This window comes from Barbus barbus (genome assembly GCF_936440315.1).
Source record: "Barbus barbus genome assembly, chromosome: 7".
Classification (NCBI taxonomy): Eukaryota; Metazoa; Chordata; class Actinopteri; order Cypriniformes; family Cyprinidae; genus Barbus; species Barbus barbus.
This window is the reverse complement of record NC_136735.1, coordinates 700,512-715,945: the sequence shown is the minus strand read 5'-3', so window position 1 is coordinate 715,945 and position 15,434 is coordinate 700,512. Positions and strand designations below refer to the sequence as shown.

At 40.5% G+C, this 15,434-nt stretch overlaps 2 protein-coding genes across 2 annotated transcripts in view; one reads left to right on the top strand and one right to left on the bottom strand.

The window, feature by feature from the left end:
• The first annotated feature begins 505 nt into the window (after positions 1-505).
• On the top strand, positions 506-5,728 carry LOC306873224 (transcription factor Sp6-like). Its single transcript, XM_079422344.1, has 2 exons — positions 506-524; positions 4,399-5,728. The coding sequence occupies exon 2, from the start codon at positions 4,483-4,485 to the stop codon at positions 5,278-5,280; it is 798 nt and encodes a 265-aa protein (XP_079278470.1). The 5' UTR covers positions 506-524; positions 4,399-4,482; the 3' UTR covers positions 5,281-5,728.
• An 8,379-nt stretch (positions 5,729-14,107) lies between these two features.
• LOC306872871 (integrin alpha-L-like) overlaps positions 14,108-15,434 on the bottom strand; it is a 94,663-nt gene continuing 93,336 nt past the window's right edge. The window contains exons 28-31 of the mRNA XM_079421757.1: positions 15,124-15,225; positions 14,962-14,982; positions 14,706-14,816; positions 14,108-14,580 (exon numbers count right to left, since the gene is read on the bottom strand). Coding sequence (XP_079277883.1) covers positions 14,497-14,580; positions 14,706-14,816; positions 14,962-14,982; positions 15,124-15,225 — 318 coding nt within the window. The 3' untranslated portion in view covers positions 14,108-14,496. The remainder of the gene's footprint in view (positions 14,581-14,705; positions 14,817-14,961; positions 14,983-15,123; positions 15,226-15,434) is intronic.

Here is a 15,434-nt window from a genome sequence, read left to right as displayed (position 1 = left end):
GACGAGGACAGATTCTGTGTGTAAGCCGCTGAAAAACAGCTGTCAATCCTCCACCTAAACAACCTTCAAACAAACAGACATTTCAAACTAATCATTGTGATCATTTTATAATCTTTATTTTAAACTAATATTTTAATAACAACAACAACAACAGGTTAGAATATGGCACATGAATGAAACTTTATAAACAGTTATAAATAGTTTATAAAGTCTAAAATAATAAGTCAATAAAATCAAGCGTGAAATAAAGAGAGAGCTGAAAATATTTGTTGGGTGGGGGGGTGATTTCCTGTCTGTCTCTCAGGTAGATTGAGGTCTCGCTCTGACATGTTCAGACGCATCGTGTGTGTGTGTGTGTGTGTGTGTGTGTGTGTGTGCGCGCACAGGGACAGGGCTGCATCAATGAAAGTGTGTATGAATGAGCTGTGTGTGTGTGTGTGTGTGTGAGAGAGGTGTGGCTCTCTCTGTCATAAACTCGTGCTGCTTTCAGAGTGGTGTCACACTCATCAGGAGACACTGAGCAGGTAAAACTCTCTCATCACTCGTTTCATTATGATGTTGCATGAATGTTTTATAAACTGTGTTTATGTGAGAGTGTGTGCCAGTTCAAGCTATGATTTCAGTTCAAGATTCAAGTCTATTGTAATGTCTCTTGATGTGATAAGAATTGAACAGTAAGACTCATGGCTGATGTTCACCCTCATCTTCATCACCTGATGTGATGTTAGTGCTGAAGACTGCAGATATTCACATGCTGAACTCTCTGTGTGTGTGTGTGTGTGTGTGTGTGTGTGTGTAGATGTGGCCACACTGCAGAGGCCTGACATGTCTCTAGTCAGAAATGTCCTCGCAAATGTTGAAAAGTGTCTTGTGAGGACATTTAAAGAGCTCTTTCCAATCTGAAAGACTCAGAAACAGATCAAATCACGCTCTGCTTCAAATCTTCTGCCATCAGCAGGTTTGTGTGAGCGTTACATTCAGTACAGTTAGTCAGTATTATCTTAGTATGAAAACCATTGAGACGAGTGTGTGTGTGTGTGTGTGTGTGTGTGTGTGTGTGATTGTGGGAGGTTGTGGAATTGTGCCAGACTGCATGTGTTTGTCTGTTTTCAGAGAAGTTCTGGCAGACAGTTAAACCTGTTTTCATCACAAATCACACACACACACACGCACGCACACACACACACACACACACACGCACACACACTCCAGCTGTCTTTACAGCTGCAATCCTGAGCCTTCCTGTACATATAAACACACACACACACACACACACACACATCAAAGTATTTAAATTGATTCTAGTAAAGTCTACCATACTGATACCAGACTAAACTCTATAAGAAAACTGAAAAATGATACTGAATTGTGCATGTTGATATTGAATTGAAAGTTTATATCTTTGAAGAAAGTCACACCTGGATACAGTTTTGTCCCAAAATTATATCTAAACACACACACACACACACACTAAATGCATATACTGTATATATATATATATATATATATATATTATCCGACACATTTCTTTGGAAGTATTTCTGAAATTCGGATGTCTGTGTCAAGTTTGGACAAGTTTACTGTGTGTTTATGAGTGTGTGTGTGTGTGTGTGTGTGTGTGTGTTTGTGTGTGTGTCAGGGCTGGTGCATCCAGGTGTGAGGGAGTGAGAAGCTGTTATCAGCAAGAGTGTGTGTGTGTGTGAGAGATGTTTGCGAGGTCCAAATGTTTTCAAACGTCCTCAGAAACGTGAAAGCAGAAGTGAGTGATGAGGGCATCTGAAGAGCGTTTCTGTCTGATTCCAGCAGGTTTAGAGTGCTAGAGACTGGGACTGATATCACTGCGTCTGTGAGACGTGCTCACTAATAGAGTCAAACCATGTGTGTGTGTGTGTGTGGTTAGTGCTGAGGTGTGTGTTTTTTGAGATCACGGCTGCATTAAGGTGGCGTCTAACTAGTCGACTCAAAACAACTCAATTGAGGTCGGTGAGTCTCACCTGCTGACACTTTCTGCTGAAATCTCGTCCTCTCCAGTCCATGCACGATAGGTATGTTTACATGCACTAATCTTTGAATAAAGTCAGTTTCATATTCAATTTGATTTTGAGTGTAATTGTTGTTTTGCCTTCATGGCATCTCTAAACGTAGAAGTGACATCAGCAGAGGTTTTTTAGTGGATATTGAGTCAATATTCAGTCGTCTCCACTGACCAGTCCATAAGACGTAAATAAACAGACGCTTTATATCTTTCAAACACAGATCTTACTCTGAACAGTTCTGTAAACTTATGCATCACGGCACAACGCATGTGCACAAAGTATTTTTGAATCCAACTGATTAGATATTTTTGTTCAAGTGTTCATGTTTAGTTTTTAAGTATTGATTGGATTACTTCAGGTCTACTTCCGATGGAGATTTCATTCGGATCGATGGAGGTGTTTGCATGAAGGCGTTGATTAGGAGCATGATTTGTGTGGATGGAAATATGGCTCATGTGAACATTAGCTGGTATACCAGACTCAATCCGGATGAGATTCTCAGAGTAACTGTACATCGTGAATGTGTGTTTGCTGCTGACTTTACATTCAACAACAGACAACAATTTACAACAAACCTCATGGATAACAGCTGTGTTTGTGATTGGAGCAGAAAGCTTCGGATCCGAGCAGGACAGCGGTTTATTTCCTTCATTTCAATGCTAGAATCTGTTGTAGGGTCATTAACTAACAGCCACACCAAATCCCTCCAGTGACGTCAAATGTGTATTAAGGTTTGTGCGTTGATGCGGCTTTAGAGACGCTGACAGTCAAACCGCAGCTCAGTTTATCAGCACCACAGACGCTGCTTTTCTACTCCGTCCTGAAGACTGTTCCAAAACCTAGACAATGACGCTGCGCCCTTCTTTCTCTGAGAAACACTTCAGTGGGAACAGCCGGTCCCAAAATATAAACAGCCTGAAATCTGTGCACATTTGAGAATCTAGACAGGAATATTATATTTATATATATAAAATATAAAGCCTCAAATATGAGAAAACGCAACTTTAAGATCTGTATAACAGACAGAAGCACGTTTTTCTAAGGCAGTGAAGACTCCGTTGTGAAGAAGTCAATCCTATAACACACTACAACAAGCTCAGTAAAAACTTTAAGATTGACAGTAAAAGTTTAAGATGAGGTGAGAAAAATAAGTTTATAATCTTATATAATTTAGTATAAGTTTAATCACAACATATAATCATTGCAGTCACCGTCTGTTTGATTACCTGTCATTAACTAACAGCACGAGTTTTACTGAACATTTCTGCCACATGGACATCAGCTGGACACAGTCACCACTGATATTGAGTGAAGTGACATTCAGCCAAGTATGGTGACCCCGTATGAACACACACACACACACACACACACACACACACACACACACAGCAGTGAACACACACACACACACACACACACAGCAGTGAACACACACACACAGCAGTGAACACACACACACACACACAGCAGTGAACACACACACACACACACACACACACACACACACACACACACACACACACACACACACACAGCAGTGAACACACACACACACACACACACACACACACACACACACACACACACACACAGCAGTGAACACACACACACACACACACAGCAGTGAACACACACACACACACACAGCAGTGAACACACACACACACACAGCAGTGAACACACACACACACACACAGCAGTGAACACACACACACACACACACACCGTGAACACACACCCGGAGCAGTGGGCATTTATGCTGCAGCGCCCGGGGAGCAGTTGGGGGTTCGGTGTCTTGCTCAAGGGCACCTCAGTCGTGGTATTGAGGGTGGAGAGAGCGCTGGACATTCACTCCCCCCACCTACAATCCCTGCCGGCCCGAGACTCGAACCCACAACCTTTGGATTACGAGTCCAACTCTCTAACCATTAGGCCACGACTAGGATATTACTAAATAAAATGTAGAAACTTTAAAATAGCAACTTAAACTATCTGTAAAGCTGCTTGAATTCAATTATAAATATGTACTTCACTTCATGCTAAGTAGTATTAATAAAAAAGGGTTTATAGTTTTAAAAGTTTTCCTTTTAATCCAATCACTTAATTGTCAATATAAGACTAGACAGTTAGGTGATTGTATAAAAAAAGAAAGTTTTCAAATAGTTTTGTGTTTACAATTATGATAATAAACTAAAACAATATGATAACAAATATCACAGTATCCAGCAGCATTTATTTAGTTCAGTTTTTCGGTGACCTCATGCAGCTTATACCTGAAACTAAAATGGCATCAAAGAGAGCAGGAATCATTTGACGAATCCTTCAAACTGATCTGTTTGTGTGTGTTTTTGTGTTTCCGCAGGTTCAGGCAGTGATTTCAGATTCCCATCCACAGTCATGTGGTGATACAGTCTCTCTCACACACACACACACACACACACTCATCATGGCCCACCCGTATGACCCCTGGTTGCGTGCGGGGCCGCCGCAGGAGGAGGTGAGCGTGTCTGGCTGGTGGGACATGCACACCGGAGCAGCGGCAGGTTGGATGGACCTGCAGGGGGCGGGGCCAGCGCAGGGTGGCTCCATGAGCTCCTACACACCTGAGGGGCAAATGTGTTCCGCCCACTCCGGCCTGCCCTACCCAGCCGAGGGCGTCAAGATGGAGCCGCTGGCGCAGGATCTGCTGCCGCTGGCTCAGGCCTCCTCGTCGTACTCCACGGAGGAGCAGCAGGATGCCGTAGGAGCTTCCGCTCGACCGAAATCGCAGCGTCGCGCCGGCAGTCGCGCTCCCGGCCAGGCCTCCTGTCGCTGTCCTAACTGCCTGAGCGCCGAGTCTCTGGGGAACGCCGGCGACAAGCGCAAGCACCTGCACAACTGCCACATCCCCGGCTGCGGGAAAGCCTATGTGAAGACGTCGCACCTCAAGGCACACCTGCGCTGGCACAGCGGCGACCGGCCCTTTGTCTGCAACTGGCTGTTCTGCGGCAAGCGCTTCACACGCTCAGACGAGCTGCAGCGCCATCTGCAGACGCACACCGGTGCCAAGCGCTTCGGCTGCAGCTCCTGCCCGCGGGTCTTCCTGCGCGCCGAACACCTGGCCAAACACATGCGCGTGCACGAGTCGCCGAGCCAAGCGGCCGACGAGACTCGATCCACGGCGACCGCGACAGCCACGTCACTGCTCAGAGTGAAGACCGAAACGGAGAACTGCGACGACGACGCAACGGTAGCAAGCGGCTAATCACTCGACCGCTCGTAAGAGTCACGTGACCAATAAGGATCATTCTAAAGGCGACTGAAATGAACTGTAATCACATCTGTAAGTGATCTGTAGAAGACGCCATTAGGATTAAATACGTAATGCTTTTCTATCTTCAGCTTTATTTATATTTGTACATTTTGTGTTTCATATTCTCTGTTGATTAACTTAAGATGTTGTGTTTCGTCCGTGTGTTTTTGTCATTGTAAAGTCTTGAGGTGTTTAGTGAGGATGTAATTAGTTTGAATAAATAAAGCGTTTTGTTAGTTTTTCATATGTCTTGTGTTAGTGCCATAAAACATCAGTCTAACAATAAACACAATCATCAATTAAATCATTTATTTAGACTGTGACAGTTTATGCATTGCTCTTAATAAATTGAACGGCCCTTTATTCAGTATGAAGGTTACATAAAAAGACAGATGAAGATTAAAAAATGTGTAATGTTTAATCAAGTTAATAGAATGACTCAAACAAACTGCGTTACTGTAAATAAACTGCAAATTAAGTCACTAGAAACGAGACATGAACCAGCTACACATGCTGCACATCACTTAACATGCTGAAAACATGCTGAACCGCCAGAAAACATGATCATACAACTAGAGCTGAGCTTTCCACGCTTCAGAGGCATAGCCCCATAATAACTAGTGCTGGCAAAGAATTAATCGCAAACAAAATAAAAGTTTGTTTACATAATATATGTATGTGTACTGTATATATTTGTTAATACACACACATGCATGTATATATTTCAGAAAAATATGTTGTTTATATATTAAATGTATTTATATATATATAATAAATTATATGAATATAAAAATCTTGAATCTTGAATATAGACGTAAATATTTTATGTGTGTATATTTATACATACATAATATACACAGAACACACACATATATTATGCAAAAAAACCTTTTATTTAGGATTTGATTAGTCGCTTGACATCACTAATATATATATATATATATAGAGAGAGAGAGAGAGAGAGAGAGAGAGAGAGAGAGACAGAACGCTGATTAAGTAAAAAAGATCTTAAGCTTAGTGAAAACAAGTACACAATTATAGTCACCGTAAAGGAACTATTTACAAGCAATAGAGCCCAAAAATGCAAAGTTACAAATAAAATGAGTGTTTTGTGTTTAACAGAAGAAATACTACACACTGAATACACTAATGAAATGTATTAATTAAATATTCACTGTATGAATTCATTGTCAATCATTGTTATTAAAGCCACAAAAATTATTCAGTCAAGAGCAGTGAGTGATTTTCTCTTTGTTTTTGATGTTTTATTAACATTAAGGGCACAGACAGCAGCAGGTATATTAGACTGCTGTCACTTTAAGACCTAATGCATGGATCATATATATATATATATATATATATATATACAGTGCCCATCAATGAGTGGGATGAACTCTAAAAGTGCTGTTCTTTTTATTTGGTAAAGCATCTATGTGTTGAAACGGCTAATAATAAAATGTAACATTCTATAGTTTTGTCTCATATTCATCTTTTAATCATATTTGCAAATGTCTTGACTCCACAGCCAACAGAGCAATTTTGTCTTTACTGTTACAATACTTATGGAGGGTACTGTATATATATATATGTATATATATATATATATATATTTACACACATCCATGTTTACATTCACTTTAGACTTAACTGACTGTGTTAATGTGAATACATGCTATTATGAAATATGCTGCATGTATTTGACAGTTTAAGTGCAATTGCACAGAAAAGAGCTCAATTCAGTCCTCAGATGCTATGAAAGGCAGCTTCAGGTGTGTGCACACACAAAAGCAGTGCAATAGGACCGAAATCAATTACTTTCGCATCTTATTGTATCACATCTTATTTTGCTTGAATAGGTTGAAATCGCTTGAATGTTTAAACTGGCAAGGCTTAAAAACACATGCAAATGACAAACCATCATGACTGTGCAGCAATGCAATGTGAGCGTGACCATGACAGAGACAATAATACAACAATTTCTACTGGTTGACAAATTTTGGGTTTATCGTGTGTATATCGCCCACCTTGAACACTATGAAGATTACTTCATTGAGATTAAAGAAAAAAGCAGATGAATGCAAGTAATAAATAAGTAACATTTTCACTCTATTTTCGATCCCTCCTTTCTCTCTGCTGATGTTTCCACTGAATCCTCGGTTTTCTTAACCAAGGTCACATTTTCATCCGCTTGGAAAAAGTCTTTAGGGCGCATTCGTTTAAAAAACCCACGCTACACACACACACACAAACACACACATACAGATTGGATTGAAAATGTGAGAGTTGAATGATGACATCAGGTGTGAGGTGACTGCTGATTGGTTCTTACCTTCACCAGCATTACCAGTATGATAATGAACACGATGAGTCCGCCCCCCACGGAAATGCTGACGATTAGCATTATCTGATTGAGCGGATCGACAAACTTCATGAAACAGAGAGAAATCATCATTACCACTAGCACACTTTATATTTAATTTATTTGAAATTTAACTTTGTATTTTATTTAAAAATACATTTCTAGTTTATTCGTAAAATGTGTCTGAGTTTATTGTATTTACTTTTTTGACCAGCAAGTGTTGCCAGTGTGTAATGATTCAAGTGCTTCACAACACAGAATTATTTTAATCAATTGGTTCAAATGATTCATAGCTTTAGAAAGCTCTGTTCCTCCCATCACTACATCTAACAAGAGTATAAGTTGGCATGTATAAAGCTCGGCTCACCTCGACATACTCCTCCATCCTGCTGTGGACGTCAAGAACAGCCAGAGAGTTTCCAGACAACATCGCAGTTTGTGAGAAATTCATTCGTATCTTCAGAGGAGAGACTGTGTCTGCAACACAGCGCTGAAAAAACACAACGTTCACCATCAGACTGAAGCTCTGTGATTAGCTGGAGCTGTGATAGACGACACGTACCATCATGAAGATGGAGAAGTTAAAACAGGAGAAGCCAGAATCCAGCAGGATGAACTGCTGCAGAGTCCTGGACGACGAATCCATCGGATCAAAGAATCCTCGACTCATTCCTCGTAGCACGTCCACGTTCAGATTCAGAGAAACATTCAGCTTCTTCTCCAGAGATCCTGAGAGACATGAGAGGGTAAGACATGGAGGCTGTTTTCTTCATGTGACAGAGAGACTCTCTGAAACGATACCTGTGCTGCTGGTGCGCTCGGTCACCGTGAAACATGACATGAGATTAAATGTGTTAAATGTGTCGTCACTCGGACATTCAAAGCAGCTCAAGATGATATCCTTTGGACTGAAACTGAGCTGCACAGATACAGACATCACAGGTCGAGCCCTGAGAAGAGAGAAAAGAGTCAACAGCTCACGATACCAGACAGTGTAAAAAAACTGTCCAATTAACAAAATGTTGAAAAGACAAAAATATTTAAGTTTAAGGCTTAGTTGAGAAAACATATTATGTTAACTCTGCATAAAATATATTTTAAAAACATTGAAGGAAGGGTTATTTTCAAATCCAGTCAACATCCAGAATGTTAATTAATGTTAACACTGAGATCATTCCGCAGGTGCTCGAGCCTGAGTTACTTCACCGCGGGAGAAACAGCGCCGTCATCTTGTCAAGTTCACGCGTCAGGTAACTGCTACTAAACTTTATCAACAAACACCTACAGCATCTCAGATGTTTTTGAGTGGATATTTAGAAGAGTTTTGTAAGTTATGTGTCCTCAGAAGAGTAAATATTTAAGTGAAGTGTATGTCATATTCACACATTTATATAAAAAGTATATATTAACAAGGAGTAAATCTTTTATTTAAAACGTACAGCATATATAAAACATCAAATAAGTGCTGTATGAATAATGAATGTCTGAGGAAAATGAACTGTTTTAGTTAAAGGAAGGTGGTCTTTCTTGTTTAATCCATAAAACATTCTGTTACTATAATGAATTTTAGATTTAATTTTGGCATGTTGTATGATATTTTTGTGTTTCTGTGACTTTAACAGATATAACGAGATTGTGCGGTCTCTCTTTATAAGCCATTATATGCTCAATGCGACTAACCGAAATCTTTGGAAAGTGTAAAGCACAGTAATTTGAAGTTAACATGGGGATGTTGAATGGGTTTTTGTGTGCAAACCTTTTCCAAAAAAATTATAAACTTTAATAAGTAGTTCCACAGCAATTTCTTAAGGTGCCCAAATAATAAATCTTAGTTGAGGTAACATATAAAACTCATGGAGTAAATAGTAACATTTGAACATTTGAGGGCAGTGTGGCTTAATAGATAGAGAGTTGGACTCGTAACCCAAAGGTCGTGGGTTTGAGTCTCAGGCCGGTGGGGATTGTAGGTGGGGGGAGTGAATGACCAGCGCAAACTTCACCTTCAATACCGCGACTGAAGTGCCCTTGAGTAAGATACCAGACCCCCGACTGCTCCCCGGGCGCCGCAGCATAAATGGCTGCCTACTTTTGTGTGTGTGTGTGTGAAAACATTTTAGCTGAATGGACTATAAAACTAGTTAAGTAAAGGTTGAGCCAACTAAAAAATAATTCAGATAACACTTTAAAGAGAAAAATTGACTAAACATAACAGTTCTGTGGATCTAGTTACTAAGTAATAATAAGTTAAAGCAGCTTGACATATTTTACAGTGCAGACAATAAGACTAGTCAACCGGATCACTGACGAGGCAAAGAGGTTGCTTGTTCGTTAATAATGTGATATTCTCCAAACTAAAGAATGACGTACTTGAGCAGGACGATCCCTCCTTGTGCTCCGATCACGATATCTGTCAGATTATCATGGTTCATGTCCATCTGACCGGACAGAGACACTCCGAACTGCTGCAGACCGGGCAGAACCGACCGCGCTAGGATCCTCTAAACACACACAAACAGATCTACTGTGTCACAGCGGCTCAGCATTGTGTCTGTCTGTTTATCTGGGAACATATTCTGGGTTAAATGTGGGCACAAGCACAGAGTTTGGGTTTGAGGGAAGCACAGCAAACTCTCACCTGAGGAGCGTGTTCAGGGTTTATGCCATGTGTCCTGTCACCCAGATAAATGTAGACGACTCCTTCATTCTCCAGCGGAGCCCCGACCGCCACATCTGACAGACTGTCTCCATTCAGGTCCTTTAGTGAAGCCACAGACGCAGCAAACCTGCCTGTGGTGGATTCGCTCACATTCAGCTTCTTCTGGAAATACTACAGAGAGAGAGAAAGTGAACAGAACATGACCAGCACCAGTGCAATTTCCACAACTTTCAGATCATAGGAACCAATTACAGCAGCTATCCCAATGGAGGAACACGATGGTGATGATACAGAAATGTAATATATGACATATATGTCCCTATATCAGTAGTGATGATGTCATATATGTTCATATATTATCACATATATCCAGTTTCTGGATATATGTATGTGTATGTTTATAACATATATGAAATTCCCATAGTAAAATTTATATATAAACATATACTTAAAGTATGTATATGGTTAATTTTTATATGGTATTACATTTTATGACCATATATGTTAATAACATATATTATATATTAAAATGGCATAGTTTTACATAAAGTTAATTCTCATAATTAAAGCAATAACTAAATAACTAAACAACTACAAGAAACTAACACATTATTTACTTTACTCTTATGAATAAATCTCTTACCCCACATGAAGAGAATCAAGCCGAGCACCTCCATCCTGCTGCTGCTCGTCTGTGTGACAAACATCTTCCTGTTCATTTCTTCACGAGAAACTCATTTCCTCCTTAACACGGCGTTGCTCACCCTCGCAGGGCGTGTGTGTGTGTGTGTGAGTGTGTGTTTCTCAGCAGTGTGTCCATGCATTTAAATCAGTGGGTTTCAAATCTGTCCTGGAAGACCCCCAGCACTGCATATTATGTATGTCTCCCTTATCAGAGGTCTGGCAGTCTACTAACAATCTGATGAGTTGAATCAGGTATGTTAGATGAAGGAGATATGCAAAATGTGCAGGACTGGGGATCCTCCAGGACAGGATTGAAAACCCCTGCGTTTAGCCCAGAACACACTGCACTATTTTAGCAATCCTGTAAGATCACTGCATGCCACACTGTGCGACAGGGATCTAATAAACTTGGCTACGACGTGTGTGTAGACTGTGCGATAATGACAGCTATTGTCTCGCACGATACAACGTACGTTACTACAGAAGAATAATCAGCATGCGCTAGTGCTAAACAAAAAGAGCACGATAAATCACACTTTAGCAGTTGTATTTTTATGTGTGCTGAAAAAAGAGGTGAAAGAAGAAGGCATAAGAGCTTGAGGTTAGCAGTTTTATGTTTTAGCACCATGTCGCCTTGATTTCATGTCGCATTTTTATTGGCTGGTCAATAAATGTGGATTGTAGCAGCAAACACACTGTGCGATGATCATGCTGTATCGTAGGCTATCTGTGGTTGCACGACCGTTGTATTGATATGTGTTCCATGCTAAAATGGCCACTAGATGGCAGTATAATGCGGCAGTAAGCCAAGTTCATTCATGTCACCCCTCCGCGTTTGTACAAGTGTCTACAAGTTCACGTGATGATCGCAAACGCCCGGCTGGTCAGGTTTGTATTGGTGATGCTTTCTCCAACCTGGCCAAGTACGAATGAGACAGCGGTAAATGGAAGATGCCAACAAGAAATGTGGAAACATATGCCTTAATTCCTGTTCCACAGAGAGCACGTGTAGACGAGGAGTTAACAGGCCCGCTTGCTTGGTGGCGGAAGAGTGAATCGGATGCTGCGTTGCAACACAACAGGTTGAGTCTGTCTACACAGGACATTTGAGCTTTGTGTCAGTACCTCATAAACAGGACGAGGCAGTTTACTGTGAGAGATTTGTCACATCGCACCGCATCTAGTGTAGACAGCATCACTGATTATAATGGGTTCTTCTCGTCGCGCCGCTCGCGTGAAGTAGACGGTGTATTTAACTTTCTTATTTAAGGCCACTTTCTTATTCAACTGTATTATTTTTATGTTTCAGAATTATATATATATAAATATACACAACACCGTGCCACCGGCTGTAGTTGGTCCATAACCACTGCGGTGGTGAAAATCTGCCACCATCACAGCCCTACTTTCAAACAAAGATTTGAACTTTATGCACTCGCCATTGGGCTGTATGATAATAGCATTGCTGCTAACAGTGGCAGGACGCAGTGCACTTGATGTGTATAATACATTTGTCTTCACGGAAGATGAAAAAGCTGTGTCAGACTCACATTTATCAATTGTTAACCCAAGTCGAATGCGAGCGTGCAACAGTAGTGCCGTGAGCAAACACCCAACAAAGAGAGTATACTGAGGATACCCTTATATATTTTGTAGATATCTTTTCCATCTTTATTTTCCAGTTTGTTGTTTCTTTGCTACTTTGTATTCTTTTGTGATTACACTGTATATATTTCTACACGCCATCACTCGTGGACTTTTGTATATATCTGCGGTGCTGTAAATAAACTTTATCTCGCACAAAAGTGATTGTGCTTAAGTCTGGCTGTGCTTAATGGGTACAGTTTTGTGTTCTTTAAACACACTCCTGTTCCCATTAAACTCACGTAATGTTTTATTAAAAATTCTTGTTTATTCTGTTTAATTTAGGGAAATTTTTTTTGAAGGTACAAAGTGAAAGTGAAAAAGTGAAAGTGACGTGACGTACGGCTAAGTATGGTGACCCATACTCAGAATTAGTGCTCTGCATTTAGCCCATCCTAAGTGCACACACACACCGTGAACACACACACACAGCAGTGAACACACACATACCGTGAACACACCCCCAGAGCAGTGGGCAGCATTTATGTTGCGGCGGTTGGGGGTTCAAGGGAACCTCAGTCGTGGTATTGAGGGTGGAGAGAGTGCTGGACATTCACTGCCAGACATGAGACTCAAACTCACAACCTTTGAATTATGAGTCTGACTCTCTAACCATTAGGCCACGACTTCCCCACCATCACTCACAAAAAAACAGAACTCAAAACGTGCAAAAATATAATTGAGCTCCTCAGCCAGGTTACTGTTGATGCTGCTGGTTAGATCTTTAGGGCCCTTCAAGTTTGTGAGGTACTTAATGCCCTGCCAGACACGCCAGGAGTCCCCCTCGCTGAAATGTCCCTCTATCCTTCTTCTGTAAGCTGCTTTTGCCTCCTTGATGCCTTTCTTTAGGTTGGATCTGGCAACGCTAGAGTTCTGCAACATTTTCATCTGATCAGGGAGATAACCACCATAGACACTGAGAGACACAAAATCACTTTCCAGACATTTTTGGTTCACCATTCCTGGCTGGTGGAATGAACTTCCCACCCGATCTGGAATGCCTGACGCATGAAAACTCTTTCGTCATCATTTGACTTTAACTTTGCTTTCTCTTTCCTTAAGCTCTCCCTGTCTGGCGTGTAGTAATCTGAACACTGCCTGAAACATTGTATTGCAAGCACTTCCTGTGTTTATTTGCCTATTTATAATGAATCGCTTATTGTATTCCTCAACTGTAAGACGTTTTGGATAAAAGAATCTGCTAAATGAATGTAAATGTAATGCTTTAAAAAAAGTTACTAAAAGTACAGTAAAGCATGCAAGAGAACACTATTTAAATGGTTGTGTCTGTGTTATGTTATATTTATGAGTCCTATTACTAATAATGATCTTCTTTATATTGTATTACAGTTTGTTTACTTCTTTACTCCAGTAGTTGCTTGGGATCATTTGACTTATATCAGGCTTGCTTTGCAGCGGAATGAAAACCATGTTGTGTCAGAAGGGAAGCCCACTCTCTGTGACTTTGAAAGCCCCAGATTTATTCATTGATTATTTATTTCTCATCTTAAAATGACCACCAATTCTCAATACAAAGGTTACTCACAGAACACTTTTCTTTGATATGAAAGAAAAAGAAAGATTAAGATGAAAAATATTTAGTTAAAACTGAATAAAATCCACAATAATACAAAAGTAAAAAAAAAAAACAAGAAGTTGAAAAGCTATTGCAACAGATGCTGAACATCATTAAATGAAACATAGTGAACACACACTGAAACTGAAGAACATTGTCATTAAACTAGACAATTAAAACATTAAAACATCATTAACATTCAACGAATCTTCAGCTTTGAGGCCTCCTTTAAACAAACTCACTCAGATTTCAGTTTTCTTTAGTACTGTAGCTGATGAGAACCACCGTCCTATTTTCATACACGTCAAGGCTCTTGCGTGTAAAAAACTCACACTACACACACACACACACACACACACACACACAAACACACACACACACACACACACACAGAATGGATTGAGAATTTGAGAGGTGACTGATGAGATCAACTGTAAGGTGACTTGATTGGTTCTTACCTTCAGCAGAAGGAACAATATGATAATGAGCACGATGAGCCCGCCCACTACACCAGTGCCGACGATCAGCAGTCGACTGGGAGGAACCACAAACTCCACCTTCACTGCAGTCTGAGAAAAATCACACAGGTAAGGCTTGTTATACTTATAAAGAATAAAATATAAAATAAACTACTTTTAAAATATACAAATTTACACTGAAGTTTTAAATGATGAATGAATAAATAAATTACTGAAGAAATGAGATGGTGGGTACCTGGGATCTGTGGAGATCGTCCTGTGGAATTGAAGAAATATTTCCTACTTAAAATATTGATATTATATATGGTGTTATAAACCTGTTGCTCTCAGATCTGTCTGATGCTATTTTATCATAAAACAGCAGCTAATCATGGGTTCATGTCTGATGTGGATTCACCTTCAGGCTGGATGATGTCTGGTTGTAGCGGCTCGTGTTGTAGTGGAGCTCAGCGTTGATGTTGAACACATCATCACTCCTGAACTCATAGAAGGAATATTTCTACAGCAGAACAAACAGTTTGAGATCAGTGTCAGCTTTTGAAGTTAATGGTTTTTCCGAGGCGAGAAGCCCAGAAAGAGAGTGTGGCGAATTGTGTGCCTTCTTGCACAGACCACCTCTAAGAGGCCAGACCTGAGGAACATCATCTCCTCAAAGAAGAAATCCTGAGGGTGTTGCGCCCAGGACCATGGGGCTCCTTCCCGGCACCC